At 37.8% G+C, this 17,126-nt stretch overlaps 1 protein-coding gene across 3 annotated transcripts; it reads left to right on the forward strand.

Annotated features, from left to right (window-relative positions):
* The first annotated feature begins 226 nt into the window (after positions 1 to 226).
* Positions 227 to 15,523, forward strand: LOC124111951. 3 transcript variants are annotated; one of them, XM_048403812.1, is made up of 10 exons: positions 227 to 339; positions 1,942 to 2,127; positions 2,376 to 2,515; positions 3,477 to 3,603; positions 4,197 to 4,322; positions 10,232 to 10,408; positions 12,224 to 12,367; positions 13,269 to 13,559; positions 14,269 to 14,344; positions 14,622 to 15,523. In XM_048403812.1, the coding sequence occupies exons 1-10, from the start codon at positions 285 to 287 to the stop codon at positions 15,493 to 15,495; spliced, it is 2,196 nt and encodes a 731-aa protein (XP_048259769.1). In that variant the 5' UTR covers positions 227 to 284; the 3' UTR covers positions 15,496 to 15,523. The 3 variants fall into 3 exon arrangements, with proteins under 3 accessions (XP_048259769.1, XP_048259770.1, XP_048259771.1); XM_048403813.1 differs by having other exon boundaries at positions 13,440 to 13,559; XM_048403814.1 differs by having other exon boundaries at positions 13,518 to 13,559.
* Positions 15,524 to 17,126: the final 1,603 nt, after the last annotated feature.

A 17,126-nucleotide genomic window follows, 5' to 3' on the forward strand; every position in this document is an offset into this window, starting at 1 on the left:
TTTGGATGCCTGTGTGGATTATATGGCTGCCGGTGTGGATTATTTGGTTGCCAGTCTGTGGGATTTGGTTGCCTGTGTGGAGTATTTAGTTGCCTGTGTGCAGTATTTGGTTGCCTGTGTTCAGAATTCCGCTGAATCATGCGTGACATGCAGTCATAAACACAATCTGTTTTGTTTTGTTTTCACTGGCTTTGTTGACGACGATAGTTGTGAGTGAATCATACTTCCTTGTAGGCGACAGACAACTGTATGCAGTTGCTCCATGTACGCAGTGGGTGTCGGATATGTTGTTGACATGGCTGTTCGTCTGTTGGGGAGCTGTCATATGCCTGGGAATACGTAAGTTCTCTTTACCTAGATAATCTAACACTGCTTCTGTTATGCCCAGATGAACATTTAGAACTACATGTATTTTGGGTGATCAACGATTGCTCGTTCCCCCTCGGTGTAAGCAGGACGTATAACTCGTAAAGGAGGTAGCCTGGTCGTGTTGACCCTTGAACATTATTTTCAATGAAGTTAACAATGAAAGTTTTGACAATTATTGTAATCACTATAAGATGATATTTTCTTGGTTTATACCACCCCACCAAGCGAATGCTGCAAGTTGTAATTATGCATGCTGTATGCATCGATACCAAAATGACAACACTTTGAAATTTATACTACACTACTGAAGATAGATATGCATGATGTGTCTCCCTAGTCTGAACATAATATTCGCAGAGTCACGTCCACTCTGATTGTTGATATGCTTAATTTGAATACGTAAGTTCTCATTGCATTAAGATCCTGACAAACTGTCCCCTATGTATAAAACTTGGTATGATATTATATCTTCATACACGGGCTTACCTGTATAAAGGTACTATGTCTTGCCTGCTGCTTCAAACATTAACGTCCACAGTAACTATGTTTATACTTGATGTTTCGCGAGATCAATCGGTAACTATTTTAGAGACAAATCGTGCAGATTTCAGGGTATAATGATGGACTCTTGATTGTGATGGCGTTCGAATTTGTGTTCTATATAAAGCTATGATGGCAGCCTTTAGTAGGTATTAACAGATTAATCGTAACGTCTTTGGTTTGGGTGCGAGGATATAAGTGACAAATACTCCTGAAAAGTGAATATGATATATAGGACATATATTCGCTCTTGTCGCTATATTGCGTTTATGTGTCACGCGTGTTTTACTAACCCTGTGCTTCTTATATAATCATACAGCCGTTAGTCTTCAGCGGCAACCAGGTACACGTGCATCTCTACGTATACTTGTGTAAAGCTATCACATGTTATAGTTATGTGAACACGTACTGAGGGCACTTGATGTTTTCGTGACGTCATGCGTGTGTTGTCACAATGCACGGTAGAAACTAATGGTTTGAAAAATGGATGAAGATGTACAAACTCTTTTATCTTAATTTCACTTTTCATAAATGAGACATAATTGACGAAATCTAAACATATTTGGAAGAGACATACAAGAGAAAGGAATGCCCGTTAAAATTGATATCCGAATTATGCTGCTATACTTAATAACTTTCTGAAACAAAGTAGACACAATTTATGGATAACAACTTCCTTAATTACTGCCAAACACGATTGTATAGGAATTCTATAATATGAAACGTCAAACGAAAGTTATTATGTTTTGGGTCCTTTGATTTAAATTGTTTGATAGGCATTACTTAGAAGTTGACAGATGACAAAGTAGAGATAATTTATGGATAACAACTTTCTTATTTACTGTAAAGCCGACGTTTCGGTATAGATTTTTATACCGTTGTCAAGCAAGACGTGAAGGGAGGATCTATACCGAAACGTCGCCTTTACAGGAATTAAATACGTTGTTATCCATAAATTGTGTCTACTTTGTCATCCGTCAACTTCTTACTAATGCCTATCAAACAATTCACTTTCTGAAAATCAATTTGTAGAATCTTCTCGAATACGCCTTATGGATGAACCAAGCACCTGGTGGGAGGCACAAAGCCGATGCAATGTGAAAGGCAGGTTGTACACACCAGGCTCAGAGGACATTCCACTAGACCTTCTGAACCGTCTACAGCTCGGCACCTACTACTGGATAGGTGCCATGGATTACTTAGCCTGGCTTTGGACAGGTACAATAAGGGCAATTGAAAATATCGGCCTACTGGCCACACCTTACACTATTACAAAAACGTTTAATTTTGATTGGTTAAGGACAATCACATACTTGGTCAATTCATTTCTTGTAACATAACCGTTTCACAAGCATACATGATGTAATGTCCTTATTAGAAGTACATCATTTGTCATAGCAGTACACCTGAAGTAGGAACAGTAAAGCTTTCTTACACGTTCATTACCTTCAATTGTTCACATACAGAAGATTTCAGTCCCCTGTACACCTATGCTGGCTTCCTTCCCCTGGAGAGTGTGACAGCAGAATCAATGGTAGAATTCCTTGATAACTCGGTATGGAAGTGCCATCTTCACTGCAGCCAAGCAGATTCAGTAGGCATGAAGGTGGGTTCGTCAAGTTCATGATTTGAAATATATGCAACATGCAGTATGGCAGTTGAAGTGACATTGTATATACTACTGTTCGGAATATGTTTTAATTAATTCAAGTGCAGTGTGAGTGGTAGCCCTGTCGTCTAAGACGACGCGACTCTCTCTGCAGAGATACGTCGCGCATGCTTGCAGAATTGGAATCCGACATTCGCCCTGGTTATGATCAGCACTGTCAGCACTGTATCCGTCTGAGATGAAGAAGTACACTTCTAAAGCCGTCATCTGTTTAGATTTATCTCACACATTAAGCACTGTGATATGACATCACTCTCATCTAGACCCATGAAGATCCGGGTTAGAATAGGTCTTCAGCAATCCATGCTTATCGCAAGAGACGACTAATGGGATCGGATGCTCGCTAGCTAGGTTGATAGATGTCATCGTATTCCAACTGCGTGGATCGAGGCTCATGATATCAATCACTGGATTGTCTGGTCCAGACTCGATTGTTTTCAGATCGCCGTTATATAGCTTGAACACTCTCATTTAATACATAAACCACCATATTCCAAAAAAGAACGCCGTGATATAACTGGCATACTCTTCAAAGCGGCAATAAACCCAACTCACTCACTCATAAACGTTCAATGATGATAAAACAAGTTTTTAGGCCTCAAGGATCACTGAAGCCCAATCCTATCCAAGGTTGTATCATTTATCAGAGGCCTGAGATACCCGATGAAAATATAGATATTTAAAACAATGTGTTTATGTTTTCATTGTTTAATGTATTATGTTTCGAGACGAGGTGAAATAAACCGTTACTTATCTTCCCTTTGCTTATACGAGCGCAGTACGTTCACCATACAGTTTTGTTTTGAGCTCCATTGCGATGCCATGCAAATGTAGCGTAAATACCCATGGCAAGACCGAATCATTATGATATCATATCTACTTTTGTGCGCATTTACAGGAAACCACGTGCTACTGTCTAAAAGTAGGATACAGCACTACAACTTCGATGGCACCTGAGAGCACGTGTCCAGGAAACTTGGACGAAAAGTGTGGCAACGTCCAAGGGATGTCAGTATATAGGCTAGGTATGAACTGCAGTGATATCATATCCATGTAATTGTTGAAATAATGATATTATGCTGATTAGCTTAAACGTAACTCTGATCGGTTCCTAGACTCCTGATACAGACAACGTTTTCTGGTTCGTTACTAGGTCTTAGAGCCATTAATTACATTAGACACTAATTGTATACATCCTGTCGTTTCTGATCACCATGGAATCTACATCCACATCCTTTTTCTATCGAGGGTGTATCTTGTTTTGTGGCGGTTTTCTTTAGCTAAAACCATTTGTAAATTGGATCTCTAGGTCACTAAATCACCCTACCACCCACACTTAACATAGACACGCGGTCGTCGTAGCGTTGAGATCACTTTGTGGCACAAGGCACAGGACTGTTTGGGAATCTTTTTATATTCATTCCTACCACACTTCAGTTCCATATTGTCAAAAAGGTCAGTGGTGACAGACTGCATACTATATTTTGATCAGTGTCGAAAACGTCCTTCTTTCAAATTGTGTCATTACCATCAGCATGCCAGTCTTCATTCAAAGTGAGAGAGCGGACTAAATAACTAAACTTTATGTTGGATTGATAATTTGTCTTTATGTTTGTAGAAAACATTACCTTTGATCAAGAGCCAGACAAGTACTGTGCTTATGCAATACGTCGGGGTGGGGACCACTCCATACACAGCAGCACATGCGAAAACAAAGGCAGATGTCAAGCCTGCATTGTTAGCGGTATGTTTTCATTACGTTTCATACACAAGAAGATTAGTCCTCATTGATACTTGTCATTTTATGTGTCACAACCTTAATGTTATATATTTGAGACCATTTTCTGGATGATAACAAATAAAATGACCTCATAATGACATATAAAATATATCCACCATTCACACGAAGAAAATATGTTAGCCATCTCAATATGTTCACGAATATATTGTAGAGTATTTCATAGCAGCGTTTGTTGAGAGGATGTTACATTTGCGGGTCACATTGTCATAGCAACCTATTCCTCAAGACCATTGCCTGAATCACCACTACCATGTTGTCACCAGGGACTCAAAGTCAAGTCAAAGATGTTTATTGTATCAAAGGCCATCGGCCCATATACAAGTTCAGATAAATACAGTGGGTGAGAATTTACAGATTGGGAGATACAACAAAAATTATATAAATATAACATTCATTTAACAATCGGTGATAATCATGAGGACTTTCTAGGGTGAGGTAATTAAAATTATGAATTTCCACTCAACATGTTATTTCGTAGTTCCATCCCATGTTTTACAAATAAAGACAGTTTAAACATTACATCGGCATCATTCGATGACAAAATAGAAACAAAAGCTATTCTACTTGTCTTAGATAAGAAACATTCTGGTATATATTTAGTACGTAATTCTGCATAATAAGGACATTCAAAGGTAAAATGTATTTCGTCTTCTATTGCAGAGTTACAGAATGGACAAATTCTTTGTATTCTTTCAAGTGATATATTCCGTCCATAGTTAATCATAAGTTTTGACAAGCCAAGTCTGTATTTAATATATCCATTTCTTAGGTGACTATTTGTTAAAACTGATAGATATTTTTCTGGCTCTAATAGAGTCTTAAATGTTCTGTACAAATCATAACGTGAACTATTTTCCAAGTTGCATTGCCACCCTTGATAGAACATATTTATTGCTATTTTACGAAAATCATTTAGAAATAAATGTTGATCACCAACAGATTGGTTAAGCCATATATACCCATATCCATGTGAGAATAATAGTGTCCTAATATGCGATACCCATGTAACCTTACCGATACTATCTAAATGAAAGAGCATGTTATAAGCTTTTTTCGGAAGCCGATGTTCTGGCATACGGATGATATTAAACCAATATTTTAAACACTTTATTTGTGAATTAATGTAAAGTGGGTATCTTCCACATTCTCCATATATCATATTATTTGGTGTTGCTATTCCAACGCGAAGAAACTTTTTACATGCCAGTAGGTGAATTCTTTCTAAACATTCATATCTTCGGTAACCCCACACTTCAGATCCATACAATAAAATTGGCTGTATTTGAGTATCAAATAATTTGAAAAATACTTTTGGAGTAATAACTCCAAGTTTATGTGAAACAGACATTATATTAAGTAAAGCTCGTTTCCCTCGCAGTGATAAGTCAGATACACATTTGTTCATATTTAGTGTTGAATTAAACATTATGCCGAGATACTTATAACCATTAACTACATTAATTTGTTGTCCATTTAAGTACCATCTTTCCCTAAAATTTAAAGGACCCCCTTTTCTGAATACTATAATTTCTGTCTTATCTAAATTTACAGATAAATTCCATTCCTTAGTATATTTATCTAATACATTCAACTGATTCTGTAGACCAATAACAGTGTCAGATAGTAAAATAACATCATCGGCAAAAAGGAGCATAAGAAGTTCAAGGATGTCAGGATACATCTGTATACCATGCTTGCCGTTACTTGAGATTTCATAATATAATTCGCTTATGAAAAACGAAAATAACAGAGGACTCAGTATACATCCCTGACGTAAACCAGATGGGCAATCGATAAAATCAGTAACACCATAATCACTACGTACACATGACTTGATATTTGAATACATTGATTGTATTATATTAAACATCTTCCCTTGTAGTCCAGCTTTTCTTAAACAACACCATAATTTATAACGATCAACTGTATCAAATGCCTTTTTAAAATCAATAAAAGCAACGTAAACCTTGTGTTTACGACGTGTTAGACATTTTTGAATTGCAGCATATAATGTAAAAATATGATCTACGGTTGAATAATTTTTTCTAAAACCAGCTTGAACTTCCGGTATCTTATCTCTCATATTTGCCCAGTTAGTAAGCCTGTTATTCAAAACAGAGGTAAAAATTTTCCCCAGAACACTCATTAATGAGATCCCCCTGTAGTTGTCAGGGTTTCTCGGATCGCCTTTTTTATGTAGAGGGACTATTTCTGAACAAGACCAACTGTTTGGAAATATTTGATTATCAAAGAGTTTGTTGAAACATTTATGAAGAAATGGCATAATATCTAATTGGGAACATTTAAGCATTTCTATCAGCACTTGATCGGGCCCGGCGGATTTTCCTTTTTTTAACTTATTTATTGATGATGTAATTTCATGTTCAGTTATCGAAGTTTAAGTATGAATGCATCAATATCTGTAAACTGATTAGAACTGAGTTCATTTTCATCATCTAAGTGAGGAGAAAAAACATTGTCATTTGCAAAAACCTCTCTAAAATGGCACAGCCATTCTGCTTTCGTTATATGATTCTTCTGTCTGGGTTTGTTTTGTAATGATCTTATCTGTTTCCAAAAGCTAGATTGACTATTTATGCTTCTATGCAATCTTTCAACTGATTTCTTACGTGAAATGGATTTAAATTTTCTGCAACAAAATTTATAATGATTTCTTTGTCTACAGTACACAATTCTGTTAGCGACTGTTCTTTGTGTTCTAAATCTCCTAAGTGCCCTACGTGTTTCTCGTTTCGCTTGTCTACATTCTAGACTTAGTGGTTTGTGATTGGCAAATTGTGGATTATGTCGTATTGTCTTTTTCATGCAGTTAGCAGAGTCTAACACAATGTCGACAAAGTGGCTAATTGCGTTTTCAATAGCATTATCAATTTCTTTAAGGACCATTTCTTTGTTTTCAGTAAAATTATATCTCAGGTTATCAAGAAACAAACTGGAGTAATGATCATTCCATACAATTTTCTCTGATGCTTGTGGATCCATACATGAATCATTATTGCACCTCTTACCCATATTTGGAAATCTACACATCAATTCTAATGGAAAGTGATCAGAATCAGATCGATCACCGACAGTGAACATATTGATAAACTGAAAAAAATCTGGTGAACTTATAAAATAATCGTTCACACTAGATCCATGTTGGCTACAATAAGTAAATTCCCCATTAGTATCACCATATACACGTCCATTTACGATGTAAAGTTTAAAAACATAGCATAAATCCAACAACATTTGACCAAATCTATTTACAACTGTATCCTGTGAAGTACGATCCTCAACAGGGTCATCCTCCTCCTCAGGGAAAGGGGAGGTATGATTGAAGCTATCATCATTATTGCTAATATCAGGGTTATTTCTCTCACCTGTTCTCGCGTTCATATCTCCACAGATTAAATTGTATGAATTTGAAAACATTTCATCATTATCTATTAAGAAGACTCTAAACCGTGACTTGGCTCAAATACCTGAAGGCATGTCCATTACTCTTTTGTACTAGATTCCAACACTCCATAAAAAATCCATACGAAGATAGATATATTGCAAGGTACAGCAAGTGTGGGGCGGTCGGTTAGCCTAGTGGTTAAAGCGTTCGCTCGTCACGCCGAAGACCCGGGTTCGATTCCCGACATGGATACAATGTGTGTCCCCCGCCGTGATATTGCTGGAATATTGCTAAAAGCGGCGTAAAACCATACTCACTCACTCACTACAGCAAATGTACCACCAAATTCCTGTCTGAATGATTAAGCATAATCTCTAAACATTCAAGGAAGGACTTTCGTTATGCTCACAGAAAATTATGGTGCTAAATAGATTTAATACCATGTGAATTCTCAAAAACTTAAAGGATTTGCCTGTTTTTTTTGTGATCTCAGAAAAGAAAGAAGTTTAAATTAGTCAAGCATTTGATTTTCTAAACTGTGTCCCCCGCTATCCCAAACAACAAACTTCATTCCTCGACCCGTGGGGCATTTGTCACTAATTGTGGCGACCACATATATAGTTCCATCAGTATCATCAAACGTTCAGAGGAATTTGTCAAAAGTGAAAGCAATTTACTGAGAGTTCACATGGGTACAGATATAAAAACCATACTCACTCACTCATAATTAGATAGCCATCTATGGACTTAAGACGCATGACAAGAGGGGAGACTTCAGCTTTCCAATAGTCAACACGTTCGCTCTTTGTCGAGCAATATTTCAGCAGTTCCAGCCTTTGGTGTCTTTTGAGGTACAAACGAGCATGCTCTTTCTACCAAAATTTCTAAAAGCGCTACACGACTCTTGCTGTTTGATCAGAGTTACCCCAATCAACGTCATAGTAAGGTGGAAGAAATTTCCAATTTGATGCATCAGTGTCTAGAATGCTGTCCGATGCAATTTCCTATTTTAACTTGTACACTGTGTCGTCCCAGTGTTTCTTCAGTTGAACACTTGTCTGACCTTTGCATGTCCTTGTGATGGGGTGTCATCGGTGGTGCAGGATACGCTTTTCGCGTTCTGATGGGGATGACAAAATGCATGTTAATGCTATTGTCGGAATCCTATAAGGAGATTTCTTATGATATGGACATGGCTTTGTTGCTTGTTACAATTTCTTCAAGTGTCTGTTACTCAATAATATTGATTAAAACGAAATGCTATTCTTCAGCTATACATGCTTATTGTTCATCTCATGGCAAATCATGAAGGCCAATGTTTCAGCAGAGAAATAATACCTTTTTAACCTTTTGTAGTAGATTCTTTTGTTAGATATAGATACAGAATTCTTTCTCGGTTTGCTTGGATACACGCATGTGTTTACTTTCTTGTATTGTAGTCCATTAGCAACAATCACATACACTACAACAGAAAAGTCTGTTACTTTTACTGTATTTCGCAGAAGATTTGCATTTTTGGGGAAACTTAATTGCACCTGTTAAGCCCATTTCTAGTGTTCCCGGTCGTGATGTCAAAAAGAATATTTACGGACAACAGTATTATGGCATTCACACTGTAACATTTTATACTACTCAAAACAAGTTAAAGAACACAAACAATTATAAGGCTGTGTTTTGGAATACATTCAGACATGGCTGATTAACCAGTCATATCGGGTGATCGGGTGTTCTTCAACTTCTTTTGAATAGTATAGATTTAGATTTTAACCTGATTTAACTAGAGAGTATTGCCATGACCCGCCACGCGCTGACGGCGCAATGGTCCCGCACAACTCATAAATAGGGCTATAAATAAATCAATTACGTTTTACGCATAAGTCCGTGGGTTGTTTTAAAATCATCTTCGTCTATAAATTTTTTTAACATTCCCTCGATAGGCATAATTTGAAATGTGACTGGAAAAAATCTCAGCTCTCTTAAATGAACAAAACTACCCCCATACTCCCGAGCCCCCCAAACAAAGAAAACAACATCATGGCGACCCCCACCCCCACAACCCTTATATCTGTGTATTAAATGGTCAGCCCCTTAATGATACTGAGGTGTGGTTTAACAATAAATTACTGCTGTTTTGGGTATATACTTTTTATGATATAGAGACCCATAACACATGCGATCCCTATAGTGGCCAAGAGGGGATATTGCTTTACCGCGATAAAGCGACAGCACGAGACGAGAAAGCGACACACATATCGCTTTCTCGGCTTGTGTTATCACTTTTCGTCTCGTGTTATCGTTTCATCTCTTTCTCTCGGTCGTAAATGAAGGCGAGAGAGCGATGTCCCCTCTCGGCCACCATAGAGAAAGTTGTAAACAACCATACATGCAACAAACTTGCACCAGCATTTCTAATCAAACATTCAACTGTTGTCCTTTTATTTTATAGATCCAAGTACACACGTCTATGTATATTGCTGGAGTAAGTCCTGGTATGATGCCTACAGGACATGCCACTTGGTTAAACTTAATACAGCTGTTCAGAACGGTCTCCTTAGCCTCACGAGTACGATAACAAGATACTGGATTGGCTTATACAAATATACACACAGGCAATGGATAAACGGTAAGTGTCATACACCAGCTATTCACATAAAGTAGGGGTTATTTCACGATTGATTTAAACCAGTTTACAGCACAGCGCAAATAATATGTTTACATGCGAACCATTAAGGTGTTAATTGAACGTGGTGTTTCTTTCAGATCATATCGAATACGAGGCCAACGGCTTTGTTGGTTCATTTCCTTTCTGGATCAGAACTCAAAATTCATTCGTGTCACTTTGAATAGATATTGTCCCAGGGTCTAGTGTTGCATATTGGCATCTATAATGTTCAAAGGACGTAGTCTAGTAGGAGCCTATTTGGACTATAAGATCTTCACAATTTCATAAATGAGCGAAGCTGGTATTTTTTACTTTAAAGTAATTGATTGGGGATTAAAGCCGCTTTTAACAGTATTTCAGTTATATCATGGTGTGTCAGCTTAATGTGAAAGGAAAGCCTGAAGTAATGCAGGTCCCAGACATTTACCCCTTTGGTGAACCCAACGAGCACGGATGTGGTGATAACAAACCTAGAGACATAATCGGGGCGAACTAGGAATCGAACCCATGATCATAGGTTTTCTGACGTGTGCCCAAACGACGCAACAGTGAAAAGCGGGCCTTAGACGACTCGGGTCCTGTGCCCCCTGACTTAACTCTCTGAAGCAATATGGCAAATCTTGGAGGCTTTCGGTCTTTTTAAAAATTTTTATTCAGTTTGATCGAAGCTGTTTTTCTCAGGATACATGGATAAAGACAGTACGACCATATAGTGAAACAATCATTTTTGCTTACGTCCTTGATCATACTTCTGAACTTGGTAGTACCATGAACCGGATAGATGTCACACCTGATCACGCCCGATACCTTTAATAATATTTTAAAATCTTCCATGATTTTATAATTTGACATTTCAAATGGGTCAATATCCTTAACAACGAAAGTACATATCTTTGCTCTGTATTTGAAATATGTCCTGAATCTCCTCTTGCATTATGCATTTCTGACAGTTATTTGTACCACAGCGACTCACCTGCGAAAACCAAACTACTCGCAATAGATACTAAGTTCCATTTGGTCCGGTTTTTTAATCCGAAATTGTTTTGACAGATTTGTATGAAAATCAAGATCATTTCAAGAAGATTTGTAGCAGTGGTTATTGAAAATTGTTGCATATTGTTCACATGTCCAAGCTCATTGCATCAACATTGACAATAGTAAGATTGCTACTTAAATATAAGATTGCATTAATTTATTTCACCTTTATTGGTAATAGAGTTATCACAACACAAATGAAAATGAAGTTGTCCTTATCAATTGAATTTGAATATTCGTATGACTTTTGCTTCTTATCCTTGTCTCTCTGACATGTAAACATCTACCCCTTCTCAAAGAATAAAAACGTTTTATCAAAAGAGGATGCTCAAGAGAATTGATTGAAACTTTCGTTTTTACCAGTAGCAATCTATTATTATACGATATCCAGAGTATAAATTGAGAGTGTGTGTATTGAATGTGTATAATTACATTACAAGGTGTGACAGCCTGTCCCCCAAAACAAGTGCATTCGTTAAAAAATTGTTACTCCGAGCAAATGGTTATTTGTCTGCATGTCCTTTTACAAAAAAGCAACTTGTCTCGGTGGAGTGGAGATATATCTGATACACTTAAGGTGTTCCTACATTTGCCAATAAGTTTGGTGTCTTACAGCTTTAATTAAATCTATGCGATACACTTTCGTCAGCGACACTACATGAAGTAAAATGTATGGTATTGTATCTTCCTGAAAGGTTGTGCTACTACATGTGCCGATACCCTATTCAATATTCTATTTAGGGGAGGACGCTTTGGAGTACGATGAGTATCGCGGTAGTGCGTCTTCAGACACAAAGTGCCTGAGTGTATACAAGCAGTGGAATGGAAGAAAGCGTTTATACTGGAGGCCATGTTCAGAACAAAGGAGGTTCATATGTGAAGATGGTACGGGTCTTAGTTCACTTAACTTCTTGTCATTCTGCAATTATGGCTCTGAAAGCAGACAGTAGGATTTGTTTTTGAAGATATGCAAACATTTTGGCATTCTCGGTGGATTACTCAAAATCTAGTGTTTGGAAGTACCAGCACAGGATATCATGGTTTGTTTATATGCTGTATAGCCTTTGAACATAACCTTGAAATACTTGTGTTGTATATTGAAGGTCTAATTCACTCCTAAATTATAGTCACGATAACCAAATAAGTGTATGCTGTAGCTGGATGAATTTTGGTAGAGTCAAGGTCTTTGAGCATAACACCTTTTAATGAATGTTACATGTAAAGTGGGAGGAAAACGGCAGTGACACAGATCATAGATGCTTAGTACTTTTGTGAAAGCGTGCTTGTCATTTTAAAACTCATCATCAACAAACTGATGTATAATTTGGTTGTTGTTTTTAAACTTTGAAGTTAAGTGACCATGAAACTGTAATTATGAATTAGAAACAGGCTGTAGTCTCAGATAATTAATATATCCAAAGCTATAATAATGCCTCATTATCACACAACCTTAATGCTTTGAGAAGGTGTATTTCTTCTCACTATCATGTGCAATATCTGCCTTTAGTTTCATCATAACTGACTGTCAACTTTCAATAATGATTATTTTTATGATTTTTTAAACAAGACGCCGAAGGGGTGTCCTAGTGGTTGGTTCGCAACACCGAATGCCAAGCTTCGATTCCCGAAAGGGATACAAATGAATATATGACGCTCAAATGTGGTCTCTCTCTCGCTGTAATATATCTGTAATAATGCTGAAAGCAGCCTTGACACCAACACCCTCCCTCATTTGAAATTAAACTTTGATTCGTTATCTATTAATCGTTCATTGTGATCATTCCAGTAAAAATATCTACAGCGTCAACTACAATGACACCAACATCATTACCACAACCCTCATCATCAGTAACCAAATCACCCACAATGACTCCAACAATGTTAACACATCCCTCATCATCAGCAACCAAATCACCCACAATGACTCCAACAATCTTAACACATCCCTCATCATCAGAAACAAAATCACAGCCACAAGGAGGAGTTGGTACAACCGATGGCGTCCACTCTACCGAAGTTACCACACCACTTGCAGGACGGAAAGATGCTATGAACTCTTCGAGCAATCCCCAGGCAGGTGTGTATCAAACGCTGCTAATATATAATCATAAATATGTTTCATCATATGATATATACAATAGTATAAGACAAACGAAATGTCCACTTTCAGGCCTACAAGTACTTTCGAAATAATGTGTGGAGAATACTTATGATCTAGAAAGCTCGCGAAACTTCAAAACAATCAACGACAAGTAAGGTGTATGTGTGACCGAGTCGTCTAAGGCACCTCAAATTGCTGTACAGGATTAGATCCCTTTTGTGTACCGGAATCCAAGTACTGATCGCCCTGATTATGATTTTCCAGCACCATTATCGTGCTAACATGGCATCACGTGTGCATGCACAGAAGGAGATCTTTTAAAAAGTGCAGATTTCAACCCATCCCTCTTACTCAGCGTCAAGTGTCGAGAAAGTTGTACTGTTTACGTAGACCACAATTTTAATAGGGTCTTGTATTGGATAGAAATAACAAGATATTTAAAGCCCAAATAGGGAATTATTGCAGCTCTAGAAGTTGTTTTTGAACATATTATTAACGTTAATTAACATCTTAGAACTTGCCAGTGTTGTGTTCTTTATCTTAAAGGTTAAAAATGTCCATTTCTGATGTTATATTAACCCTTTTTAATGTAATCATCTCCATGATGACATACCAAATGTATCTTTGATTTGATGTCAATATAATATGTATTCAGAGTACATATGTAGTATTTATCTTCCTGAAGGTGGCTTCATAGGACTAGGTATAGGATGTGTGCTGCTTGTGCTGGCAATCCTCATTGTAGTCGTCGTGTTGAGAAGGTAAGACGAGAGGCGTGCTTCATGAAAACATACCTCATCTGTAAAATATCAAGGACGAAAAAGACTGAAGGCTTTATTCTATGAAATAGTACTATATACTAAAGGGAATCCAAAATTATTCCTCTATACTTGCATGGGATGTTTGGTGTCTCGAAACTGAAATAAGAAATGGACTTCATAGCAACACCATTGTTGTTCAAGGAAACTAAAATTAACCACCCAGAACATATTGCTGTTCTGATAGATTGAACTTCATATTGATGCTTCGGTGTTTCAGGCAAAAGAAACTGTGCTTTAAGACAAAAAGTGGGAATCAACTAATACACTTCACTTCAGTCACAGAAAACACCACTTATGGATTAGCCGTTCAGGCACAAACAGCAAATGGAGCATATTCAGTCATAACACCTCCTGACATAGATAGAACATCCACGTCATCCACGTTTCCAACGGCGATAGTCCGACCCAATGCTCACAATGACAACATCTACATCAACACCTCTCAGATTAATGATGAGGATGAGTACAACGTGTTGTCAGAATCCGACAACTCCAAGAAGGTTATGCCACACGGGAATCCCTACAATCACCTCTCGGGACCTGACAGAGGTAACGGGTCCACAGGAGACTACGACACTGCAAACTGTGTTCCACAGGCAGGAGAGGCGACCACTGGGCTGAAAAACACGACCGCAGATACACGACTGTCTGATGCAGCGAGTAGTCAGAACTTAGAGGAGGGTCAGTACAATGTGCTCGGTCAGCACGACTCTCCCAGAACAGTTGATGCCGACGCGGGGGTGTACGACCACGTGGCAGCGGACGAGGGGGATTGTGACACTACACAGCAGTGTAAGAATCCCAGCAAAGTGGATGATACTTACAGTCACATTCAGAGGACAAACACTGAATGTGAAGAGGATGCTTATGATGTTGCAAGTAAACGGCAACCGGAAGGATGTTCTTATGACACCTACGACCACGCCACTAAGGTCGATGAGGAAGACAGAGACACGGCCGACTACTACAACACAAAGTGTCTTCATCGAGACGATGGGAATCTTGATGGACATCCCGGAGGTGATGGTCGGTCTGATGAAAATGATCAAGAAAACGTTTACAGTCTTGCCAAGGGCATTTCCGATGCCTAAGTATTGACAAAATAAAGTTTTCATGTTATTTTATAGCACTTGTTCACAATTTATACTCTTTACAAAACACCAGTTAGCTCTTATTGATTGACGTAATCTAATGGACAATCTATTATGTGCACATATGAATCTGATTCTTTAAGATTTATTTGTTCCTGGTGTGTTATGATATTTGATGGCAGCTTATGTCTTGATAACTGAGAATAATGCATGATTTGTTATATGATTGGACATCGATAAGTGTTATATGATTTTCCTCCTTGCAGGAATAGCTTCTTTTTATTTTCATTTTATTCAATATACAATAAACTGCGGTTATAACGAACTCAAAGGGACCACTAATTTTAGTTCGTAATAACCGTAGTTCGTTATAAGTCTGGACCAGACAATCCAGTGATTGACATTATGAGCATCGATCAGCGTAATTGGGATACCATGACATGTTTCATATATACTGAAGTTTAAAAGAATAATCATACTCGCATAGCTCCATCGGCGTCATTGTTGTCGTGGCAACGTTGGTGTTCCTTGACATTAATTGCGGAATTGTTATTGATGTTGTTTTTCTGTACAATGACACTAGGCTTAATGTTTTAAAGAACACTTCTCACAATTGATAGGACAATGGTTAGAACGTTCTCCCTTCACGAATTCTGCGAGGATTTGATTCCCTACACGGACGTTAATGTCCTTTATCTCCTTTCTAACGTTTGTACATACCATGATATTCAATAAATAGTCAATATTGCGAAATTGTTATTGATGTTTTTAAGAACAATGACACTAGACTTAATTGTTCAAAGATCTCTACTCACATGTGATAGCACAATGGTTAGTACGTTCTCCCATCACAAAAATATGGCAAGGATTAGATCCCCACAGGGATGTCGAATGCCCTTCATCGGCTTCCTAACGTTTATCGTGGAGTGAGTGAGTGAGTGAGTTTTAGTTTGCGGCGCTTGCAGCAGTACTGTCATCATGGCAAACTGGGAACAATAATTCAGCATCGAACTCAGGAATGAACTGAAACCAACATGTCTGGAAACAGTTGCTTTTAATCAGGTATCGACCCATCTTTTTGATATACACAAGATACACCCTTGAACAGGATATAATGTAGACTTGTATAGTAGTCACCAGTTGTAAACAGGAGCGTGTCAGCGTTTAGGATTATGAAAAAAAAGGAAACGGATCATCTTAAGAAGTAATGAATGAGTGAATGAGTGAGTGAATATTGCAATTTTGATGAAACTGCTTCGTATAAGATGCGTTCTACGAAGACAGACCACGAAGATGGTGATGGAAGCGCACTACAATCTTGCATTACCTTCACTTGCCGTTGAGACATCACGCACGCTACAAATATACTTCTGCTGCGTTTGACAAGCTGAATAGTTGAATTAAAGGAACATGTTACTGATTAAATTATATTCGCAAATTACTAAACAATATCAAGACGATTTGCCACACAAATAACATTTTCGAATTCTTAACTACAGTTGAATTCTGTGCTCGTACAGAGAAGTGTGTGACTATGACGAGACTTGGCATGAACGATACTCAGTGATCTTTATTTAACGCCGCTTTGAACAGTTTTTCAGTTATATAACGACATGGCTGTGATGCAGATC

This window comes from Haliotis rufescens, unplaced genomic scaffold (genome assembly GCF_023055435.1).
Source record: "Haliotis rufescens isolate VD_foot unplaced genomic scaffold, xgHalRufe1.0.p SCAF_3, whole genome shotgun sequence".
Taxonomy (NCBI): domain Eukaryota; kingdom Metazoa; phylum Mollusca; class Gastropoda; order Lepetellida; family Haliotidae; genus Haliotis; species Haliotis rufescens.